Here is a 22,867-nt window from a genome sequence, read left to right as displayed (position 1 = left end):
CGCTAAACTAAATATAAAAACCACTCATTTCCGGTTCTGTTGCTTTGCTGTTTACATTTGCCCAACAATCAATTTGCGACGCTCCCGATGAAAGTTTTGCAATTTTACTTAAAAAACGGGTTCTTAGATGCCGATGACTTCATGGTGCACAAGATCTGACGTTCCAGCTGAAAGTCATAGTCCAGAGACTTAAGCAGCGTAGAGATTTCAGGCAGTGTAGGTATCTATGCAAATATCGAATTAGAGCGAGAGGTCTAATGCTATTAGATGCTTCACTCACATCATTCACAGCTTGGTTGCGCTGCAGCCTAACGTCCATGACGAAAGGCACTCCCTCCAGCTCGGTGTAGGTGCCCAGGGTGCCCGTTCCGCCGTAAGTACCGCGTCCTCCTCCGGAACCCACTCCCGCTGGCCGAGGTGGCGCCGGTCGCTGTGGCGAGTTAATTTGATAATTGGCTTGGATCTCCTCATAGTCATGGTGTTCAGTCGGTGGTTGTGGCAGCTGCTTAGTAAAATGGATAGTAGTTGATAGTAGTTGAAGACGGAATAAACTAGGAGCACAACTTACTGGTCCACGTGAGTTGCGTTGACCCTGGAGATTCAGGCGGTTCAGGGCTTGCTCCACCTCGCAGGTGGCTGGAGCTGGCACTCCCACACCTGGCACTGGTGGCGAGAGGCGCACTGGGATCGCGCTCGTTTTGTAGCAGATGAGCACTCCGTTGATATCGCCGGCCAGCTTGAAGCCATCGGGCGCTGCCTTCAACTTGGAGCAGAGTATTATGTCGGTGACCGCCTGGGTCACAGTGCCGCGCTTGGAGAGCTTGTAGATCACCTGCCGCTTGCGCCAGGCCTTCTGATCACTGTCGGCAGTGCGGGAGACCTGAGAGAATTCCTTGGGCGGCGGTGTTTTATCCGAAATCACTCTGCAAACAAAATAGTTTTCATTAATGGAAGGGAGGTGGAAATCAAAGAGTTGAGCTCACTGTAGGGTCTCCACCACGTATTCCGGCAGGCCCTCGGACTTGGACAGGCAGAGGTAGCGTGTGTTCTGGCGTCCAAACAGGCTGTAGTCGCGCCATAGGTCCGCATCCGAATCCTGGTCGTAGGTGCGGTTTATGGCACTGAAGTTCTTCGGACAGCTAAAACAAAAATTGCTTTTAGTAAGTACCGATCACTGCAAAACGGCCAACTCCACACTAACCGTTCGAAATCCTCGACGATGTGCAGCGAGGTGATGGGTCGATTGTCCGGCAGGAAGCTCATGATGGAGTTGAACACATTGGTGGTGCTGGCCGACCCGGCTCCATTGGACGCCTCCAGCGGAGTACCCAGTAGGGCCGCCGTGGACAATGCCGCGTTTGGTGCTCCGCCGATGCCGCTTTGGATGTGCTTGCCCACCTTGTTCATCGCTCGGATTCCTGCAGCAAAATCACAAACAGAACAATTAGTTAACTGGCAATTTGAGTAAAGGCTAGTGGATGCCATTCAATCTATTGACCCTATTTACGTGTTAATCATCTAATTAGTCTTTAACATATGAATTTATAGTAGAAATATTTTATGTGTATAATTTATGGAGGGAAAGTGGATGTTTATACCAGTTTAGGATCCACCTTGTTGAGCTTTTGGCTTAACCGATACCAATTTAGACACTGAGATTAATTAGAAGAAAGTTATTGGGCGTCAGTTAACGAACTTATAATAACACCTATAACCGATATCAATTTGATGATGTTAAGTAATTTTCTTAAACTGCTTATGTAGCAACACAAACCACTTTGAAATACAAACCGGTACCGGTACCGAGTTATATCTGATCTCCAGTGGTGGTGGTGGTGTTCTTGGTAGTGGTCATGTTGGTGGTGCTTTTTCCCGCCCCACACCAGTGATTCATGATCGTGCCGCTGGGTTTTTTGCATGGCATTCTTTTGTAGGTCGCCCCACCAGGGCCAGGTCCGAGTTTCTCTTTGACCACTCACATGCTCACGTATCCGAGGAGGGGAAGTAAACAAACTCAGCCGCACGTTCAAGTGCGCACTTTACAATTGAATATAGAGAAGATGACTCTCATTTTTATAGTTTTTTGGTTCCCTGATTGTCAATATGTTTTGTATTTAATTACTGATAAGATATACAAAGTTAGGTGACGGCCGGCAGCTATGAGTCATTCAAAAACTGCAAAAACCCACTGCAAAATGCAATAAAAGCTCGTTTACGAGAAATCAAAACAAAAGTCGGACGAAGAATAAGCCGTAAACAAAACGAATGAACAAAGAAGTGTTTGTTTTGTTATGGCATTAATATTGATATGGAAAAATCTGGGCAAAAGGTTAAAGGTGCCATTATATGATCAATGAAAAGAATTCTGTTCAGTTTATCATATGATATTACGTAAAAGTGCACCCTATTATTAATAATTGATTTATTTCTACAGCTGTGCTATACTCTACGACATAAAATCAACATATAATGTGTACCACTATTAACTGCTATTAGTAATGTTCTTAGTTCTAATATCCCATCGATCATTAATTAAGATCTTTTTTCCCTGTGCACACACTTTCTAAGGTTTCGAAATCGAAACTCTTTGGCGCGCAGACAAAGAAAGGGGATTACGGATAGTACATATATGTAAAGGCCTGTGGAAGTGGGGAAACTCCGGCTGATAACCAAAGTGGAGCACCACACAGGGCTTAAAAATAGAAACCATTCGAAAAAGGCCGCACACGATTCCAATTATAAGTGCAAATTGCCAGGAAGCTCGAGTGGCTCCCCCAACTCCTCCATCATCCATTTATACATTTGTACTATACCCCATTCGAAAAAAAAAAACATTAGTCAACACAGCATCCACACACATCCATCCATATATACGTACACAATTAACGATTCCCGATGGAGCGATTCGGGTTCGGATTACGACTATAGCGCCAGGGGGCCACGGTCCACTCGGTGACTATGCGATCGCACTATGCAGGCCGGCGCGTCATTAACTGCATTTAATTGAACAATTAACGATTTACGCCCGATCCGGTCGCCCGATTTTTTATTAATTTACTCCCGAGTACGTTCGTCTTCTATTGTTTGGCAAGGAACAACAAAAAATACACTGATTTATTCGGGATGGTGCACCTGCGATTCATTATTTTCTACATATCGATAATCGATTGCTTCCAGCCGACTATCAACTATCGATTGTTTGCTCACCGTTATATTTTCATATTACAAATTCGATGATCGATAGTATGCAACAGTTCCATCACTAGCCGCAATAGTGGCAAAATTCATTTCGGTTTTTATTTAAGCATAAACAAATTAAATACTGTCTCCATGGAGAAGGTGGAGGCGGTAACAGTGCCCAATGTGGATGCGTATCGGCGGCTGCTGAACAAGGCGGTGTCCCAGCTGCTGGTGGACAAGGGCGCCGGCCAGGCGAGCAACCAGAGCCTGGAGACGCTCACGCAGATGATGCAGGCGCGTAAGTGGATGTGGAAATTACCATTGCAGGCCATGATAACTATTTAGCACGCCATTCCAGTGATCGGGGAGATCGGCAACTCGGCGCACAACTACTGTGAGCTGAGTGGTCGCACCATGCCCACCGTGGGCGATGTCAGTCTGGCTCTAATCAACATGGGCATCTCGATCGCCAGCCTGGATCCGTACATGCGCAAGGAGACGCACGTGCCCGTTCCACTGCCGCCACAGCAGACGCAGCAGCGCCCCCTAAGCCTGCTCCAGGCGGGCAGCAAGTCCACGCATCCCCACTATGTGCCCAGCTATTTTCCGGCCATGCCCGATCCGCACGCCTACATACGGACGCCCACGCACAAGCAGCCGGTTACGGAGTACGAGGCCATTAGGGAGAAGGCGGCCTGCCAGAAGCGGGACATCGAGAAGGCGCTCACAAAGTTCCTCTGCAAGACCACGGACACGAACAACCTCTTTCCCACCGAGGACAACATGTTTCCTTGTAAGAGCCACCATAATATTCCAGTTAACATTTAATAACCTATTTCTTCCAGTAATTGCCTGCAAGCCCGCCTTTCCTCCCTATGCAGCCGCTTTGAATCCCACAGATCAGGTGTTTGACTTCGAGGAGCTGGAGTACCACTATCTGGTGGCCAATCGCACGGAAGATGTGCCCAGCAAAGGTGCGCTTTTCCCAACAAGTCAGATGTGGGAAATACTAACTCTCTCTACCCTTTCAGAGGACGGCGAAGAGGGTGATAGCGAAAACGAGGAGCTGGATGGCGACAAGTCCAAGGAGGAGAAGCCCGAGCTGGAGATCAAGCCCAATTCCACCACAAACAAGGCCATTTTGGAAAACCCCAACATCGATAACCCCTATTTGCGGGCGGCTACACTGCCCAAGCGATCCAAAATTGGGCCCACGCCCGGAATCATGCCCAGCAGGAGTCTAGCAACCACAGCGCCTACGATACCAACGCCTTCAACTCTAGAGATAACCAAAACTAACGTTTAATAGTAGCATGCGTTTTAAATTATGGTTAGAAATTGTAAACACTCGTGTTTCTGTGTACAACTTTCCACAAATGCGCTGGAATGTGCATTCATACAATGTATAATGTAGTGTTAGGTTCAAATTGGAGGACAAATATATTTTTTATTTTACTTACATATTTGAAATCTTTATGTTTAAACTGAAGAAATTGTATAGGACCAACTTCTTAGAAATAGCACACTATTAAGTGTTATTTTTAAATATCAAAATTAATCTGTACTCCAGCCACACGATCTGCACTCGAACATCTGCAAATCGGCTATGTTCTTCAATCTGCAAACCGCTAATCCAGCGGCAAATGCACTTCCATCAAGGCAATTGAGGAAGGTCCAGTCGTGCCCTGTCCATTAAGATCAATTAGACTACAAATGAGGCATCGACAAGTGCTCTCCGAGATTTTGCATAAAAAGCCGGCTATTCACCGTCACAATTGCAATTTACGGATACACGATGTCGGACGCACTGGAGGAGCCCCCACTGTACCTCACGCCGCAGTTCTTCAGGCGCACCCTGGAGCACGGACTGCAGCAGCTGGACCTGCAGGTCATCGGTGTCCAGTTGACCAATCTTACGCGTGGCGGGGAGAACTACTGCAGCAACATCTACCGCGCTCAGATTAAGTATCGCAATGCCGAGAACTGCGTCCTGGAGACATCCTTGATTGTCAAGTCCATGCCGGACGAGAAGCAGGCCATCCTAGCCCGCCTGCACATCTACAACAAGGAGACCCTTTTCTACATGCACATCAAGCCAAAGCTGGAGGCACTCATGTGGAGGGCGGTGCAGAGCCCCAATGCCTGGACCTTGGCTCCCAAGTGGGTTCTAAGCAGCCAGGTGTCTAGGATGAGTTACTATCGTTTATCCATTTGCAGGCACTACTACTCCACCACCCAGCCGGAGCAGACGATCATCCTGGAGGACCTGTGCGCCGAGGGCTACCAGTTGAAGTGCCGCCAGCTGGGCCTGGACTTCGACCACGCCTCTCTGGTGCTGGCCAAGCTGGCCGAATACCATGCCCTCACCATGGTGATGGCCGAACGGGAGCCGGAAACCATAGTGGACCGCTATCCCTTCGGTCTGCTCCACATGGATGCCATCAAGTCGGAGCCCTTCAAGCTGCTCTTCGGCACTCAGCTCCTGAAACTGGCCGCCCTGGTGGGTGACTGTGAGGGATTCGGTGGGATCACCACGAAACTCTACCGCTACCACGAGCACTTCACCGAGCGAGTCCTGAAGGCGGTGTACCCACTGCGCGGCAACCATAATGTCCTCAATCACGGCGATCTTTGGGTGAACAACATATTCTTCAAGTACGATGCGAAGTACACGGTGCAGCAGGTGAAAATTGTAAGTACAAATTGCTTTTTTCAGCAATCTCCCATTATATATTACAGCTATTATTTTATTTATTAAGAAGTAAGTTGCTAGTAAATACTGTTTACATTCGAAACGACACCCGTTTAACTGCCACTTCAGATTGACTTCCAGCTGTGCTTCTACGGCAGCCTGGGCTTCGACATCAACTACTTCCTGAACACCAGCTTGGAACTGGAGGTGCTTCGTGACCGGCGGCAGGAGCTCATCGACATCTACTACCGGTCTCTGGTGGAGTGCCTGAAGCATTTGCCCTGGTCCAAGGACCTGCCCAGCTATGAGGACATCATGGAGGAGATCAGGAAGCGCGAGGCCTACGGTTTCTTTGTGGCATTCGGATTTTTCCCGCTGATGAGCATGATCGGCGTGGACTCCGAGGATAACTCACTGAAAAACTTCCACGACGAAACATTCGCCAGGCAGAAGGTGCAGCTCATGTTCGAAGGAAACACTCGCACGCTGGAGAGCCTGAAATGCATCCTAAAACGTCTGGATGATTTGAAACTGTTTGACTAGACAGTTTATAGTTCGTAAACAAATTTTTTTTTTCTATTTTCAAATAAATTCTAAAGGCCTTGTTGAATTTGTATATGTTCCAAGGCCGTTGAAACAAACATGTGCCTTGACTATCAGATACCCCATAAAAATGCAATATTACCATTACAATTCAATATGCAATAAACCAAATATATCAAAATCGTATCTATTCCAAAAAAATATTACTTCTCGGTCATAGAGACAGGCTGAAGAAGATAACCTATACCCTCCAGACAATCTCAACTATTTTAAAGATTATTTCGCCCAGTATGAGTTTTTGTGTAAAATAGATGATTTTGGGTGCCGGGAGGAAATCAAAATATATAGAATGTTATAGAGAAAGAATGTGCGAGACTCCGTCTGTTTGTTTCTTTTTTTTGTAATTTAATTTAATTTACATTAAAAAATATAATTTGTAAATAATGAAATATAATAAATAATTGATCAAGGTGTTCAGATGTTTGGCTGTAGTTTTGAATCGTTGATCTGAATTATTTATAGCAGTTGAGTTTGAGTTTGAGTCTGAGTTTGAGTTTGATTTTGAGTTGTTTTAGTTGTTGCTGATGTTGTTTATTGACTTCATTTCTGATCAAATCCATTGTGGACACATATATATGGCGAGATATATACATGCATATATATTTGCGGATATATATATATATTAATAGATTTATATAAATTGTATTGCTTCAGATAATTGTTGTAAATAATTTCAATTATTGTTTAGGGCGGGAGTCACGGGTCAGTGGACACTAGTGGACGTGTGGACACTTAAGCTTCGGCCTCAACCTCCTCCTTCACCTTGGCATCTCCGGGCTTGCCCTTGGACCAGTCGGGTTTCTTCTGCTCATCCGGATGTGGATATCATGGCGGAATAGAGGAGAAAACAAATCGGTATTAGTAGGCTCATGTACCATGCCAATGGCCACATACAACATCTGGATGCTCGGTGCCGACACTAAGAACTACATAGTGATCTACATATACAAGTGACGAGTGCTTCAAAATAAATTGTTATGGTGGGATGCTCGATTTGATCGATTTGAGCGATTCATATATTCCATGGTTAATTTTGTGCAATCAAATACGCATCCCCCACATCGAGTCTATTGTAACTTATTCGTGTGATTTAGAGAGAAAGTGTGTGACTATAACTACTGACTAGGGACAGCTACGATCGTTGAAAGACAAAGACAGATCAGTGTGCGACAACAGATATAGAGAGAAAGATATAGAGCAGGTGCACTCAGGTGCTCAGGGAAAACAGAGGGATCTGGGTCACACGCACACACTGAGGTTCTTACACTTTTTGGCCTTATTTAGCACAGCGGCATCTTTTATCTTTTTCTAAACGTCACAGAGAAGATAGAGATATAAAGATTGGTGAAGTGTTTCGTTCATCGTCGTATAAAGATTATAAATTCGATATCCCCCCGTAAAAGACGTAAAAGTTCCCGGTTAATGGGGAAATGCCCCACTTACCTCCTTCTCCTCCTCCTCCAGCGTGAACTCCTTCTTCTTCACCACCTTGAGCTGGTTGCGGAAGTTGAACTCAGCGGCCTTCTTCTGCAGCTTGGCGAATTTGTTTTCGTATTTGGAGACCTTCTTCAGGGCTGGCTTGACACTAAAGGCATTCGAATGCAATCGATTAGTTATCGCGTTCTTGTCGATTATTTCGATTGTACTTACAACTTGCCGCGAAGATCGTTAACTTGGGCATTGAGATCGTTGATCTGTGGTACCACGCCAGATACGTTAAGAGAGTTGGGAAGAGAGAGGGTACGCGATTAATATGATTTCATCGACAATTGTTAATCGGTCTATCGACACATAAAGCTACAGCTACGGCGGGCAACTATCAAGATCAAAATGCTGCAAGAAGAAGTGCTTTCCTTTTCACTAAATGGGGGTTCTTTTACGCATGCAAAGGGAAACATCAGGAAACAGGAAACATGGGTTGCAGACATATAGATCATACTCTACCAAGGGCACTACCACTAAGTCGTAGTGCTAAGTACTAGGTGCTAAAACTAGGGCGTGCTGGCGTGCGTGGGTGAGTGAGTGCGAGAGCGAGTAAGCGAGCGAGCGAGCGAGCCAAGTTCTCTGCGGTCTAAACTGCCTAGTGGGAGCGAGACGAGGATATGGTGGTTGCGGTTCGGTTCGGTTCGATTGGTTGGTTTGGTGGTTCAAAAGATTGGCGCTTTAATCGCGCCTCTTGTTGATTGAACAGCATAACATCCAAATGTCGATTGCTTTTGCATTAATGCTTTATTTGTAGTTTTATAGAGAGTATTGTTCGTTTATACATATATACACTACACAGAGACAGATAGTCAGAGTGATCAAGTGATAAAGACAGATAGATCGATAGCTAGATAGTCGGAGTGAGTGAGACGGAACGAGCGACGTTGGCCTAGCTGCAACTACAATGGAAATGGAACGGAAATTGAGATTGAGATCGAAACTGAAACCCAATAGGGCGACTGTGCTGAGGTACTGCTTAACGGTATTTGTATATATTGTTATCGTAATCGTTATCGGAACACTAATTACAGCCTCCTCTGCTTGCTCCCTTCGATTTATTGTTTTGTGTTGCATTTTCTGCTTTGCTTTGCTTTCTTGTTTCTCTTTCTTTCGATTTGTTTGTTCGGCTGCGCACGCAGTTTCAATTGGCATTTTGGCGGGTACGTGTAACGGTAAACGGTATCAGTAATCGGTAATCGGTATATCACGTTTAGTGGACTAGCATTAAATGATTCAATCGAGAAGTAATCGACGCTTGGCTTTTATGCTTTTCAACTTGGAACACAGCTATGCTTTTTGCTTTTCTTTTTTGAGGCTTTTCGCGGAAAGGATGGTATAGAAACACAGAGTAAAGTGACAAAGAAACAGAGATAGAAACAGAGAGAGATAGAAAGACTGAGAGAGAGAGATAGAGAGAGAGACAGAGTGTGAGCGGCGATGGGATCAATTTACACAAACATTATTTACAATGAACTGCGGTGGGCGGTGGACAGTGGACAGTACTGGGCGTGGCTGATCGGGATTGGTGGTTCGTGGGCTGTTGCTTGTCGGTCGTTTCGGTGTTTTATTTTTCTGTTTTTTATTTTCATGTGCTGCTGCATGCAAAATGTTGCGTGCTTGCGTGCGTTGCGTTTCGTGTGAGCGTGACTGTACTTTTCCTTCTTTTGTTCATAAATTGTGATCGTGTACTTTTGTGCTAGTGTGCTTGTATAATTTTGTGCTTGTAAATTTTAAGTTGTAAATTTAAGTTGTGTTTGTGGACCGGACGCACAGACTGTGGTTCAGTTGAGTAATGGCGTAACGCGTCGACAGCGGCACAAACAAATTGTTGGTTACAGTTAAGAAAAAAAGAGAAATAACACACACACAAAACAAAGTTCACAAATGGTGCAACAAATTAGTTATATTGCTGTTGTTGTAACTATTGTGCAATTCACTAATACTACATAACTTTTGCTTGTTTCTTGTTGTTGTTCGATTTGTTTGTGATTCTGGTTGTTTCTGGGGTGTAGTGTGACTAATGAGCATACTTGGATTGCCAGTTAAATTGATATTTTTGCAAAGAGGAAGTGAGGAGGTGCCATGTGACATGTTTGTTCGTGTGCTTGATAGCGGACTTAACCTCACTATGTGTATTTTCGGACATAACCTCACTGGGCACGACATCTGGTCACACTTCTAGTTGAATAGACTTTTCGATTGATTCGATAAAGATTGACTGGTCAGGTTGGCAATCCTCGCGTTCTCAGCGGATACGTGATTTCGTCTGGAGTTTTTGAGTTAAACGTAAGTAACAACGGCATTAGGAACTCGAAATTGAAATCAAACAGGGAGTAGTACAAATAAATAGTCACGATTGTGCGCCCCCACAGAGACCCACATATATGCTTCTGTATATATATATGGACAGGGGGGCACGAGGTGGTTGTTGTTTTGTGAAACAGTCAAGTAAAACAGATACAAACTAAGAGACATATTTTTGAGATGCGCATTCAACAAGTAAGAAAGAAACAACGGAACTGAACGGAACGGAAACGAACATGATACTAGAACTCAAATGAATACTTTAGATAATCAAATAAGATTTTAGTTTTGATACAATTTTGTTGCATTCTGTCTTGGGTGAGTTGGTCTTAATAATATTTTATTTTTTTGATTGGTTGTTCTTTTGTATTCAGAGTTTTGACATTTATTGATTGATTGAGAACGATTGGAAAATTTAAATTGAAATTGTTGCAGTACCTCCCAGTCTTTTTTCCTGACTTCGTATTCCAGATCCCATTTCTGGCCTTCACAAATATACATACGCTCGTAATACTCTTCGCAAATCTCTTGCAATTCGCCTGCAAAAATATTGTATTTTTCGAGATTTGGTGTTTGGTTTGGCTTAAACTTTAAATCGACGTTCGACGTTTGGTAAAGTTCTAAATCTACGTATGACTAATAGTAGTTATGATTGGATTTACTGTTTATAGATTTTTCTTTTGGTTTATCGCAATAATGGTTATCGATATCTTATCGTTTGTTGTTTCGCAGCTTCATTAGATGTTATGTGTTCGATGAGTTTTTATTCTTCGATTTTTGGCTTGGTTTTCTCTTACTGTTTCTGTTACGGAATGGAACGGAACGGAACAAATCGAATCGGAATGAAGCGAAACGGAAACGGAAACGAGCGTTACAGTTTACGTTATTGGCCTATTGGGTACGCGTGATTTCCATGAGCATCTTGATAAACTGAGACTTATTATTTGGGTTTGACAATTAATGAAAGTAGTTTCTTATTATTTTCTCCTACAAGCTTCCACTCCGGCGAACCGAAGACCTGGCTTGGGGTTTACGGCGGGGGAAGACGGTTCCCGGTTCCGGACGGATAGGCTATATACACGGCGGCCCGGGAACTATTTCCCCCCAAAAACCGGACTGTTTGAAGCACGCGCCGATGCGAGAAGATCTCTCTGATTTCGTTTATTTTTTTTTTTCTGTAGTTTAGCGCAGTTAAAACAATATCAAAATTAGGTAAACGAACAGAAGTATCGCAGTAAAAAACTAAAAATATGATTAGGAAATATTTAGAAATGAAATCAAATAATTAAATCAAGGGCATAATCGTAAAGTAGAGTTATGATTAATAATCGATTTATATATATGTAAATATCTTATATATTTTATTTGGCTTGATAAGAAAGAAAAAAACATTCGATTTTGGTTTCTTTTTTTTTTTGAATTCGTTTTTTTTGTTTTTTTTTGGGTGCATGGCAAAACTTTGTAAATCTTTGGGGAATTTACCTCTTGGGCCTTGACTTTCTGCACGTGTTCTAAATCAAACTTATCGCCCTCCAAACTGTATACGCGTTGCCAATATTGTTTGCATATTGTTTGCAGTTCGGCTGCGGTAAACGGTAACGGTAGCGGTAACAGTAGCGGTTACGAAACGGTAAACGGTTGACGTTTAACGACAGAGTTCGTTTTGTATTGGTATTGTATGTATTTTTGAGTGTGTTGGTATTGGTGTTTGTTTGTATGTGTGCGTGGGAGTTACGGATCGAAGAAGAGAGACAGATATAGAGTGAAAGAACAGGTACAGACAGAAGAGTGAAGAGAAAGAGAGTAAGATAGTAGGAAGGAGATTAGGTGTGGCATGAAATTAGAGAGATAGTGACAGATATAGTCAAAGAAACAGAGTTAGATAGGGTCAGAAAGAGATAGAATGAGAGATAGAGACAGATAGAGTCGACGACAACGACGCATTATTGGTTTCGATTCGAGTTTGGTGGTTCGTTTTTTGTTTGTTTGATTGTTCGAGTGATTGGTTGGCGCGTTTTCGAGAAAAAGAAGGATTAGATTAAGATTTGATTAATATAAAGTTATTGATTGAACTCGATCTTTATCACCTACAAATGTTCTAAGTGTAAGACAGTGTTGTGCTTTCGTTTCTGGGTGCAACATGAAGTGTCTGTAGGAGTGTCAGTGTCTTTTGTTGTTTGTTCGTGCGTGACTGTACCTCTGGGATGACTGTTTGCCTAAGCTCTGGTCACACTAGAGTAAAGTACTTTTCCCTATCTTAACCGTTTCGTTTTTTTCATAATAAACTATTTCGTTTTGGTGGGTTAGTAGAAAGCCTTATCAAAAATACAAAAATAGTACATGTGTTTTCCGCTACAATTCAAAAAGCCAAAAAACTTGTAGCCACAAAAAGCTTATAGCTAAAGCCGTAAAAAGCAAAAAACCCACAAATAAGGTGACATCAAAAATAGGTTTTGTCAGCACTTGTTGCAGTCGGCTTGGGTTATTAGTACGTAAAGGCAGCGTAGTTATTCTCGATCCCCCCAATTTGGGTCCGATCTTAAAGCTCTTATACTATGGATTAGCTGCGTTGACTAGGGCTCTACTTTCTATATGGTATATACGATTTTCGGGTGCCAAAAACACCTCGATATTATTATGGGGGCCTCGTTTGCACAGCTCTCTCCCAAAATGGAAACTAGATTCAAAAAGTACATGGTGTTAACTACGGTTTCTACGAAGTGCTTAGTCTTTTTTTTTTGTTTTGTCCGCCGGACAAACACAGACACTAGTGTATATAGAGCTCCGAAATATTTGTATATATTTTTGGGCTGGTTTTGTGCTGCTGCCTCGGCTAGTGAAGTAGTTCTATATATTTAGATAGTTATCGACATGTTCTACGATCTGCGAGAGATTGAAACTATTGGAAACCGGAGCTGCTTGCCTCATAATCCTTTCTGGCTACCTCGTGCTCGAGATCGTACTTTTCGGACTCCAGTTTCAGTATCTTACTGTGGTAGTCCTTACAAACACTCTGAATAGTATCTGCGGAACGAAGTGTTGTTATCAAAACGGTTCGATCTGTATCTCGATAGGTGTTGTTTGACTGCGTGTGAGTGTGTGCGTGTGTTGGTTTTTCTTGGTGTGGGAGTGTGGGTGAGTGTGTTTTTGTGAGACTAATCTACACGAGAAATGGCACCTAACCTAGACTTCCCTGCCTAAACAGAACACATCCTCACTTGAGGGACATATAGAAAGAGACCTGCATTAATCGGGTGAGTATACGGAGATACGGATACGGAGCTAATTGAGCTATTGAGTTTCTGTACAGTTATTAGTGCCTGGGCAAATAACACTTGTCACGAACATACAATATAGAGTGTATTATACATTAAACAGATTGAGAGTGAGATAGTGTTTTAGATTTATAGAAAGAGACAGCTGACAGAAGGTGTTTATATTGTAGTGGTTAAGCGTTAGCTTTTGATTTTGATCGAGGATAGACTTAGGCGTATTTAGATGGCGTATAAAAAGTTGGTGGTGTTCGTGTACCTCAACATCCTTGCGTTTAACAACATACTCAAGATCATATTTCTGGTCCTCCAATTTATTAATCCTGTCATAGTGTTGCTTGATCAGAGATTTGAGTGTGTCTGTTCACAATGGGGTATATATTTTCGGTTTTTCGGAGTGGTTCGGAGTTGGTTGTGGTTGTGGTTGTGGATGGGGTGTTGGTTGTGTTGGAGTGGGGTGGTGGTGTTGGTTGTGGTTGTGGTGTGTGTGTGGATCGATTGGATATTTAACGGGCATGGGTGCGGCAAAAGAGAGATAGAGATAGAGACACATTTAGATACATGTTGCACACAGCGGTTCAGGCATAATAAGACTATGGTTCCTCTGCGACGTCGATGTGATCCGATGTGGGAGGTCGGTTATCCTGTGTATGTGTGCGTGTGCATGTGCATGTGTGTGTGTGTTTTTGGTGTCACCGTGTTGGTGTGGTATGTATTGTATGTATGTATGCGATAGATGACACTTGTTCAACTTTCAGTTATCGATTTCGGTTTATGCTTCTCGACAGGCGAACTATGTATAGCCCGCCTGTCTGTTTTACTGATTGATTTCGTTTATTTCGATTATATATATTTATTCATCTTTTATACTTTCGATCCGTGACCAGGTGCAGGGAAATCTCGGGGAATTTCCCCACGCCTGTTCAGGGATCTTAACCAGTCGGTTCGAGGACCGAGGCTACTCACCTTCGCTGGCATCGCTGAGATTCCTGGGACTGCCGCAACGTTCTTCAATGATGCGTCTACGTTCAGCCGCTTTGCGTTCCTGTTCTTTCTTCAACTCCTCAGCGGCTTTCTTACGCAGCAGCAACTGCAAGTGAAAGGATTATATTAGTTATTAGTTACAACTTTCCGCAATACGGAAAACACTTACCCTGAGTTTCTTCTTCCTCTCTGGAGTCATGAAACCCTTCTTGGCCTTCTTGGCCTTGGAGGCTTCCTCCATGCGCTTGCGCACCTCAGCACGCTTGCGCTCGATCTCAGCCTGTTTAGCCTTCTTAGCCTGCAAATCAAACGAACGAACAATCCGGGTATCAGCATGGTTAGCTCACATCGCAAAACTGGACACAACACTAGATAGAATGATAATCGAACACAGCACTGCACAGCATGAGAAATGGACTTTGATGTGGACGTGGAGTTCAACGGGCACACACGTACACAAGTGTACCTCCTCGGCCTTCACTTTGGGATCGTTGGGATCCTTGGGCGGACCGGCAGGAGCGGCGGCGGCGGCTGCTGGAGCAGCCTTTCCATTGGCCGCCGGAGCAGCCTTTCCATTGGCCGCCGGGGCTGCTGCCGGAGCCGCCGGTTTGGCCGCCGCCGCTGGAGCTGCGGCCGGAGCTGCTGCCTTTTTCTGAAATCGAGGTAAAGTATTCCTGGTTAGTTGCAGTTCTACAAATCGGTAATGTACGCCTTGCGAGGAGAAAAATGTTCGAATTTCAAAGTAAATACATGATCTATTTACATTTTGCGCTCATCCGCAATCAGTTAAAGCAATCAATTAGTTTCAAAATTGATTGTAATATTTCTTGGATTTTAAACAACTTTTAATAGATCACAAATTTCTCCAGGCACAAACGCACCGACTACAATAAAGGGACAGAGCAAGGCACAGAGACATAGACACACACTAACGATAACAGACATGGCTTTCAACCAGACTTGACAGTTATCATTATCTGTGCTCCTTGATCGAGAGGAAGAATTGGCTGGGATACTGAGGTTTGCAAAGCGCAGCGATCCTGTGAAAGCAAGAGAAAGGCAAAAGAAAGGCTTGGGTTGCATGTTGCGTGGTTGCAAGTGGGGGTGGGGGTTGCAAGTAGATGCTTCTGGATCATTCGGGAACTCTGCTTACCTCAATCCACATCCAGTCAGGGGAATCCCGTCCAAATCACTTCCATTTTCCAACACAGTGCTTGCGATAAATGCCCGAAAATAGTTAACTGCAGAAGAGGGTCAAAGGTTAATCAACCGTGTGACAAAGGCGGCAGAACGGGGGCTGTTAGCGATACTCACCTCACCTCATCATCAGCCATTTTGATTTGTGTTTTTGGTTACTGAAAGTAAGAGAAATCGAGAGGTGAACTCAAGGAACTGGAACTGGAGGTTAATAGTGAATGGTGAATGGTGAATGGAAATGGAAATGTTCGATGACATCATTTCCATTGCCCTATATATACGCGGCTATATGTAGGTATACACGCAGTTATATATACATATATATATATATACGTAAGTATGTATTTATATATATGTTCCATAAATCAGTCGCTCTCTCTCCCATTCGCACACGCCTACGATCTCACCGTGGCACCACAGTGCGTATGCGCAATATTGCTGGCTTATGCCGCATATTACGTATACGCAGCATTGGTCCACGCCGTATATGGGGGGCAACCCCAGCAATGCTCATTTTGCCTCTCTCTTCGATAGCTTTTCTATCGCACATTTACTTTGGCGTGGGCGTCTAGGTGCCAGAAAAAGACCAATGTATTGCTTTGTGGCTTCTTGTATCCGATCTCTCTCTCTAGCTCTTTGATATCCGATTTCAGGTGAGTTAAGAGAGAGAATAGCACTTCCCAACTGACCGATCTCAGCCAGCTGATTTTGTTAATGGAAACTTTCCTGCGATATGTTTTCTTTATAATCAGGCTAAAAGTTCAATCAAGTCACTTTTACATATGCAAACCTGATCAGATGATTGAACTCACTACACTAATATCCTTTTTATTGATTTTTTCAGCATTGGAAATTTGAAATATTTGAAATCTTTAAGTAAACATTGGGCAAACATTTTAAGCAATTTGTTTAACCATTCGCTAGCTTATCCGTATAGAAGAAACTTCAATGGCAAAGAAATAAAAGCGTATGAATATGTATGCATTTATACAGAAATTATATTAAAGAATTAACAACTCGCGAAGTGCGTATATTGCTTAAGAAATAACTTTAAAGCTCTACTAGTTTTGAAGTAATCTTTTAACAGATTCGATATGCCATCAGCATAGGAAATAAACTAAATTAAGACCGTAACAGATTTGAAATCTTTTGGAAAACTCGTACATATTGCCAAGCAATCATTATTGGAAACCGAATAAATCTGAATTAGCTTGCCCATTATGGTTTTTCGCACCTACAGTGCCAAAGGAACGAATTGCTAGGGAGCTAGGCGTATATTTAGCCCCAAGAATTTGACTTTTTTGCGCACCTTTGCGAAGGTAAGGCGTGAAAATGTTCTGACAATGACGACCTTCGGCTATGTACACTGCGAGAAATGCACAACGAGTTTAAGCATAGTGGAATGATCCATTTAGCATACATCTGAGAGTGTGAGAGCGAGTGGGATGGCTTTTGCTGTATCTAGTATCTGTCTGATTTAAAAATAAACCTGTTGATAGATACACGAATCTCGGATGCGAGAAATATGGCAGCTATTTATGATTTGCCGTAGAATTTGTTTATATGCTCACGGAAAAAAAAGAGTAAAATTGTACCAACGATATTCGTATCGACTATTAAGTCCAAAAGTTCGGAGAGTATTTATCCAGATATTTTACGTAGGCGATTTGTGCGTTTGTTTCTCTGTGTGTGAGTGTATGTTTTTTGCTATGTGTGCGTGTGTGTCTGTGTGTGTGGTTTTTCTCTCTCGGGATCTCTTGTTCTCGCTTTGTTCTATTTTCAGGCACTTTCCGAGCGATTTGAGCTTTTTTGAAATGTATCTTGTATCTGCGGGATACATTTTTAGCATTCGGCACGCACACACACGCATACACGCACACACACGGCAACTTCTTACGTAATTGGCAAACCAATTGAAGAAAAAAATCGTTTGCAAAATCAAATCAAAATAATGTTGAAAAGTATTTAGATGCAATTTTAGACACTTGTATCTTGTAACTTGTATCACTTGAAAAAAATAGGAAAAAAAATAGTTAAAAAAATGTTTGAATCCTTTGGGATTTTAGTCACGATTTTACTCAGGTCCAGATGAATATATATAAATATATATATATATACATATATATATAGATATGTATACCATATGAGAAAGGACTGAAGATTGCACATTTGTTTTTCTTTGCATTTGCATTTGCATTTTGCAGTTTTCTGTTTTTCCTTGCCGCTTGTTCTTGCATTGTTATTCGTTATTCGTTGTCGATGATGGTGATGTTTTTCTTGGCTTTTTGAATGTTGCTCCGCTTCAAGCACTCACCTTCAAGGAATTAGAAAAAAAAGAAAAAAAATTCGGCTGTGCTGTCGATCACACGAATCGGATGATACTGAACGACACAAAAAGACTGAACGGTCCGACGATCCACGGCAGACTATATTCTAGCGGCCAGCCATCCAACGGATACAGATACGGATACGGATCGTTGTTGATCGGATCGCGTTCGGCTCGGTTCCGTTATGTTCCGAATGCCAACCGTTAGCCGCCCACCTGCCCACCGTCCTTCGCGAACGGGCGCGAGCGAGAGAGAGCGAGAGTGGTTCGGGGGCCGGGGTTATGTATCTGGGCGTTAGGTCCAAAAATAGCACCCCCAAAACTGACATGGCAGAGTGGAGCCCAACCAAAATCGAAATGGATACCGAAAACTGTTCGGCTCACTGTTCGGCTTGCGGCCGAGTGGCGAGCCGAATCGATTCCGAATCCGAATCCGATGACGATCCCGATCCCGTAACTCCCGCCCCGTCCGAACTGTAACCCGTAAACCCCCTCCGAAAATACCGCTTGGAGAATCTCTGTATCTTTGTATCTCTGTATATCTGTATATCTGTAGCTCTGTATCCGCATCTGTGTTCACTAAATCGTATCTGCAGTCCGCTGTGTGTGCTGGTGTAAACGGAGCCGCTTGGAATTCAATGCAATGGATAAAAATAAGTTTTGCTCCAGTTGGGAGACTACGCAATGGCGGTGCAGTCGGTCTGCACTGAAAATCAGGGGCGGCGACTGGCTGCAACCTCGTGTTTCGCCAGCCCTGAACAAAATATTATGCTAATCCAGATGATAAACTAGTCTTGGAAGGATTGGGAAAATGCTAATATTATTCTTAACTGCAGATACTAAAGAATAAGATTTAAAACTCTGTTGTACTAATTAACAAATAGGTAAATAATGCTGATATCTAAAAAATAAATACATAAAGCATATTATAATTCTGTTGTAAATGGGGAATCCCATAAGTAAAAGGCTAGTTCAATTCTCAGATTAATTCAATGAATTCATACACAGCTCTCGAAGTAATTAGCATTCAGCGGAATTATTCCGTTTGTGTTCATTTGAAAGGTTTTCCTTAGACCGCGCCACTTTGGACTTGATCTAGAAAAACCATTTTAACGATCTGCTTCGTGTTGTTCGGCTATTTATCTTGCATGTTGTCCGCTGACATAACTTTCAACTTTCGAATAATGTATTCCAAGCGAATCGCATAAACATATAGGCTCTGCCCGTCTTGTTAATATCAATGTTTTAGCTGAATTACTTTGGCATCGTCAGTCTAAATATAATGTATATACGGAATATGGCCAAATACACATAGATATATATATTATATTATCTATATATATATAATGGTAAACGCTGCGAATGACGCTGCAACACACCTACTGAAGCCGCAGCCCACAAGTTGAAAATCACGCATACGCCCCGTAGACAAAACGCCTTGCAACGTTTGTTGAAAGTAATTTTCGAATTTCGCCGAGAACGAGAGACGAATAAAACGTTTCGATCCACGAAACCATGTCTCTATATATATCGCATTTGAATTTAGATATACATAGACTGCTATACGTATGTATGTTCCGATTCTATAAACTTTTTGCAGGAAAGCAACAACAAAATATTGTTGAAAATAATGTTCCTTTTCCCTGCTCTTCTTCGTTGTTCTTGGCATTTTCTGTTTCTTGTTTTTGATTTTTTTTTGTTCAATTTTTGTATGGCTTGTTCTAGCTCTATTTCGAAATGTATTTTCGATGATTTCTATTTTGTTTTTCCCCATTTAAATTTAGAATCTGGCTTCCAGGGGGGAAAATCGAAATGGCGACTGCCGAAGGGCAGTGGGTTAGCTTGGGGCAAAATGTTTTCGTTTTTCGTTTTTCGTAGGGAACTTGATCAGTTCGTCTATGTCTGGACGAATCTATTTTCGCCTTCATTCTCGTTTCGAGCGCTTTAAACAATTCCGATGCGCGCCCAAGCAATTTGTGCCTTAATTTATGAATTTCAAAATGTGTTTTTCTTTTCAAAACACTTTTTATATTGTGCTTTATTTTTGGGTCTTTAACAAACAGGAAATATTGGCGAGGGTAGGGGGGGCGGTTGTAAAACGGACAAATATTAAAGTTACTAACAACTACTAATGTAAACGAGTACAAAATGAATAAATAAAGGAATATATATATGTACATCTTAATCAACCGAATATTTGCCAGAATCGAGCAGCAAACGGTAGGCAGTGTGATGATGTGGCCAGCGAATCGAGCTTAATTCGGGGTTAAAGGCAAACCATCGATGGTCAGCCTGCTGCGAGTGCGTCAAAGCAAAACAAACGTCATATGCCCCCCTGAGCCGCCCACTGTGGGCGTGGCCTTGTAATGTTCGCTCTACCTGACAACTATTTGTCGCTGCTGTCGTCGTCGTCTGCCCGCCGAACTCCCCCACCTCCCTCCCTCCCCCCTGCTGCCGCTGACCCATTTAGGGTTATATATACACAAACAGGCACTCGCATCCTTATCCTCCCTGCACCACATATATATATATATACATATATATAAATATGTGTATATGTATTTATATTTATATATGCTGCATGCAGTCGCACTATGTATGTATGTATGTGTGTAGGTACTGGCACTCATGAAAGCCGTCAGAATTCGCTTACTCCGGCAGGTCCTGCGAAATATTTAAATAACACTGCCCAAGTTGGCCTCAGAGTTGGCAAAGTTTTCGCAAATTTAATTAAATCAACTAAACGGATTACAGTTTCAAATGCGTTTCACATGTATTGGTTGCACATCCCCAAGGATTAACTGCATTTATTTCAAACTTTGTCGGCCAAAGTAACTTATTTTGTTGCATTAAAGGCGGCTGAACAGCACGGGCTGTGTGGCGCACTTGTGTGGCACAGTAAATCTAATCAAATATTCAGAAAGGAACACTTTAAAACTAGCAATATAATTACAAATTGTCCTTCCTCACGCAAAGGTAAAGGAATTCCATAATTAATTCAATTAGCAAGGCATTTATTTAGCTGAGGTCTATTTAATTATGTGCAATTTAAAGCCAGAGATCTTCGTTAAATATCTGTATAGATAAAAAATACTTTTAATTATGCAAATACTTGTGTGAACATGTAAGCGTTTTCATTTATGTAAAAGTGGAAAATAATTTGGCCATATTTACTTTACTTTTCATATTTTTGTTTAGCTACAAATGTTTAAATTTGGCAACTTCTTTGCGGCTTCTTTGAAACTAGCTCAATATTTTCCGTTGTAGTTTTTATGAAGCAGTTCGCATCTCGGATAATCGCCTATTTTTAGTGACTTCTGTTTATACCCTTGTATTTTTTCTATGGCTTTCCATATTCAACATTGATGACGTGCAGCCGCACGCACACAGACAGCCGCTCACACCGATGGCATGCGTGTGCAGCTTGTAGTGTATTTGCACTAGTTTCGCCGCCAGTGACGTCATAGATTCCACGGCAGACGTCATCAGGAGGCAGCGAGGTCAGTCCGTGCAACATGCAACATGGTGCAGGCACAGGCACAGGAATATGATGCGGATTCCATCTGCACGCGTTCGTGGAAGGCAAAATGGCGCCTAATTGATTGATGGTCCAATAAGCTGAGGTCAATCAAGGGGCTCCAATTTCCACAGCCATTCCATTCACACTTTTCATAATCTCCACGCTGAACAGCAGATCAAATGTGTTATTACAAAATGAAAAGAAAAATATTCAAAAAGGTACTTCAAATGTGTATATTTAAGTTGTTGATTTCTATAATAAGTTAATATTCGCACATATAAATTATCCCCTTGTATCATTTGAATTCTTTTTGCTTTTGGGTAATTTTCAAAATGTTTGTTTTTCATAAAAGAAATGCCAGTTAAGTGCCCCAAAGTGGGTAATGCAATTGATTTGAATTCGAGAATGATTAAGCATTTTGTTCCGAGTGTTTTTGTTGGTCGTCGGACGTCATTGGTCTTCATTAGCCAAGTCACCTCCGCCGCCCCGCTTCTCCACATTCACATCTACATACACATCCACATCCACGACGAAGGACATCCAAGGAACGAGGGGGGAGGCTGCACAATTTTCCACATTTTCATGGAGGGGCAAAGGGGGTGGTGGTGGTGGAATGGCTGTCACTTCCATTCACTGCTGACGTTTGCCACTCCGTTCCTGCCTTGAAATGCTGCAGTTTTGTGAATGAAAGTCGCCAGCGTCATCAATGGGCCGCCTCCCATGCCGATTGTGGGTGGGCGTGGCGCTATGGCAACAGAAATGCAAAAGCCAGATAAATGCCAGGCGAGTTAAGCTGCCGGGCTGCCGGGCTGCCGGGCTGCCGGGCTGACTGTCTGGCCCATGTGGATGCCCGATGTCCTGCACCCATGTCCTGGCCCATGGAAATGTGCTCCCTTTGTCCCTTGTCCCGTGTCCCGTTTGCCACTCAATTGGTTCTGCCTGGGAGCACCTTATCTGGCCGGACTTGATGACTTAAGCGACACCATTGGATACACACAATGGGCAGACTCTCGAGCGGAAGGCGAGTCTGGTGAGGAATCCAAAGCGTGAGCGGCAGGTGGACATCTGCAATGCAATTTGGATTGGAATGCATTAGCAGTTGCAAAGCAATTGATACAATCGGATCACAGATGCAGATTTTCGGCATTGATAAACGCAAAGAACTGAGTAGAAAAGGTGTATAAAATATGTATAAAAGTAAGTTATTAATAAGTATATAACATTATCGGCATAACTTCCAGACAAAACAATTTTGTGACTAAGCAATCTTTACCAATTAAGTAATAATTATAACATATAATTAT

At 42.8% G+C, this 22,867-nt stretch overlaps 4 protein-coding genes across 15 annotated transcripts; 2 read left to right on the top strand and 2 right to left on the bottom strand.

Annotated features, from left to right (window-relative positions):
• Window positions 1–88: 88 nt before the first annotated feature.
• Window positions 89–3,118, bottom strand: LOC122623219 (multivesicular body subunit 12A). Of its 2 annotated transcripts, none has more exons than XM_043802234.1 (6): window positions 2,879–3,118; window positions 1,202–1,418; window positions 984–1,139; window positions 569–923; window positions 281–505; window positions 89–224 (listed from the first exon to the last, which is right to left on the bottom strand). In XM_043802234.1, exons 2-6 carry the CDS (start codon window positions 1,405–1,407, stop codon window positions 105–107), a joined length of 1,062 nt encoding a protein of 353 aa, XP_043658169.1. In that variant the 5' UTR covers window positions 1,408–1,418; window positions 2,879–3,118; the 3' UTR covers window positions 89–104. The 2 variants fall into 2 exon arrangements, with proteins under 2 accessions (XP_043658169.1, XP_043658171.1); XM_043802236.1 differs by having other exon boundaries at window positions 281–502.
• A 114-nt stretch (window positions 3,119–3,232) lies between these two features.
• LOC122623220 (transcription initiation factor TFIID subunit 8) lies at window positions 3,233–4,643 on the top strand. The gene is made up of 4 exons (XM_043802237.1): window positions 3,233–3,478; window positions 3,539–3,973; window positions 4,026–4,154; window positions 4,212–4,643. Exons 1-4 carry the CDS (start codon window positions 3,331–3,333, stop codon window positions 4,484–4,486), a joined length of 987 nt encoding a protein of 328 aa, XP_043658172.1. The 5' UTR covers window positions 3,233–3,330; the 3' UTR covers window positions 4,487–4,643.
• A 332-nt stretch (window positions 4,644–4,975) lies between these two features.
• Window positions 4,976–6,415, top strand: LOC122624789. Its single transcript, XM_043804488.1, has 3 exons — window positions 4,976–5,340; window positions 5,398–5,872; window positions 6,002–6,415. Exons 1-3 carry the CDS (start codon window positions 4,976–4,978, stop codon window positions 6,413–6,415), a joined length of 1,254 nt encoding a protein of 417 aa, XP_043660423.1.
• A 559-nt stretch (window positions 6,416–6,974) lies between these two features.
• LOC122622948 (troponin I) lies at window positions 6,975–18,163 on the bottom strand. Of its 11 annotated transcripts, XM_043801762.1 has the most exons (10): window positions 18,032–18,162; window positions 15,840–15,875; window positions 14,987–15,172; window positions 14,690–14,818; window positions 14,503–14,626; window positions 10,703–10,803; window positions 8,126–8,169; window positions 7,919–8,060; window positions 7,741–7,783; window positions 6,975–7,279 (listed from the first exon to the last, which is right to left on the bottom strand). In XM_043801762.1, coding segments are annotated over exons 2-10 (786 nt in total). In that variant the 5' UTR covers window positions 15,855–15,875; window positions 18,032–18,162; the 3' UTR covers window positions 6,975–7,277. The 11 variants fall into 11 exon arrangements, with proteins under 11 accessions (XP_043657697.1, XP_043657693.1, XP_043657695.1 ...); XM_043801758.1 differs by lacking the exon at window positions 7,741–7,783 and having other exon boundaries at window positions 18,032–18,163; XM_043801760.1 differs by lacking the exons at window positions 7,741–7,783; window positions 10,703–10,803 and adding an exon at window positions 13,188–13,288.
• Window positions 18,164–22,867: the final 4,704 nt, after the last annotated feature.

Source organism: Drosophila teissieri, chromosome X, assembly GCF_016746235.2.
Source record: "Drosophila teissieri strain GT53w chromosome X, Prin_Dtei_1.1, whole genome shotgun sequence".
NCBI lineage: Eukaryota > Metazoa > Arthropoda > Insecta > Diptera > Drosophilidae > Drosophila > Drosophila teissieri.
Note: the sequence above shows the minus strand (reverse complement) of the source record. Positions and strands in the feature narration are given on the sequence as shown.

What these genes read in the sequence shown, in the direction of transcription:
- LOC122623219 (XM_043802234.1), bottom strand. Translation starts at nt 1,407, where the DNA reads ATGAACAAGGTGGGCAAGCACATCCAAAGCGGCATCGGCGGAGCACCA. An exon ending in AACGCAACTCACGTGGACCA is followed by an intron (nt 506 to 568) that starts GTAAGTTGTGCT and finishes CATTTTACTAAG; the next exon opens with CAGCTGCCACAACCACCGAC. An exon ending in GCAACCAAGCTGTGAATGAT is followed by an intron (nt 225 to 280) that starts GTGAGTGAAGCA and finishes ATATTTGCATAG; the next exon opens with ATACCTACACTGCCTGAAAT.
- LOC122622948 (XM_043801758.1), bottom strand. An exon ending in AGAGGAAGAAGAAACTCAGG is followed by an intron (nt 14,627 to 14,689) that starts GTAAGTGTTTTC and finishes TTTCACTTGCAG; the next exon opens with TTGCTGCTGCGTAAGAAAGC. An exon ending in TCTCAGCGATGCCAGCGAAG is followed by an intron (nt 10,804 to 14,502) that starts GTGAGTAGCCTC and finishes ATATTTTTGCAG; the next exon opens with GCGAATTGCAAGAGATTTGC.
- LOC122624789 (XM_043804488.1), top strand. Translation starts at nt 4,976, where the DNA reads ATGTCGGACGCACTGGAGGAGCCCCCACTGTACCTCACGCCGCAGTTC. An exon ending in GCCTGGACCTTGGCTCCCAA is followed by an intron (nt 5,341 to 5,397) that starts GTGGGTTCTAAG and finishes ATCCATTTGCAG; the next exon opens with GCACTACTACTCCACCACCC. An exon ending in CGGTGCAGCAGGTGAAAATT is followed by an intron (nt 5,873 to 6,001) that starts GTAAGTACAAAT and finishes CTGCCACTTCAG; the next exon opens with ATTGACTTCCAGCTGTGCTT.
- LOC122623220 (XM_043802237.1), top strand. Translation starts at nt 3,331, where the DNA reads ATGGAGAAGGTGGAGGCGGTAACAGTGCCCAATGTGGATGCGTATCGG. An exon ending in CGAGGACAACATGTTTCCTT is followed by an intron (nt 3,974 to 4,025) that starts GTAAGAGCCACC and finishes TATTTCTTCCAG; the next exon opens with TAATTGCCTGCAAGCCCGCC. An exon ending in GGAAGATGTGCCCAGCAAAG is followed by an intron (nt 4,155 to 4,211) that starts GTGCGCTTTTCC and finishes CTACCCTTTCAG; the next exon opens with AGGACGGCGAAGAGGGTGAT.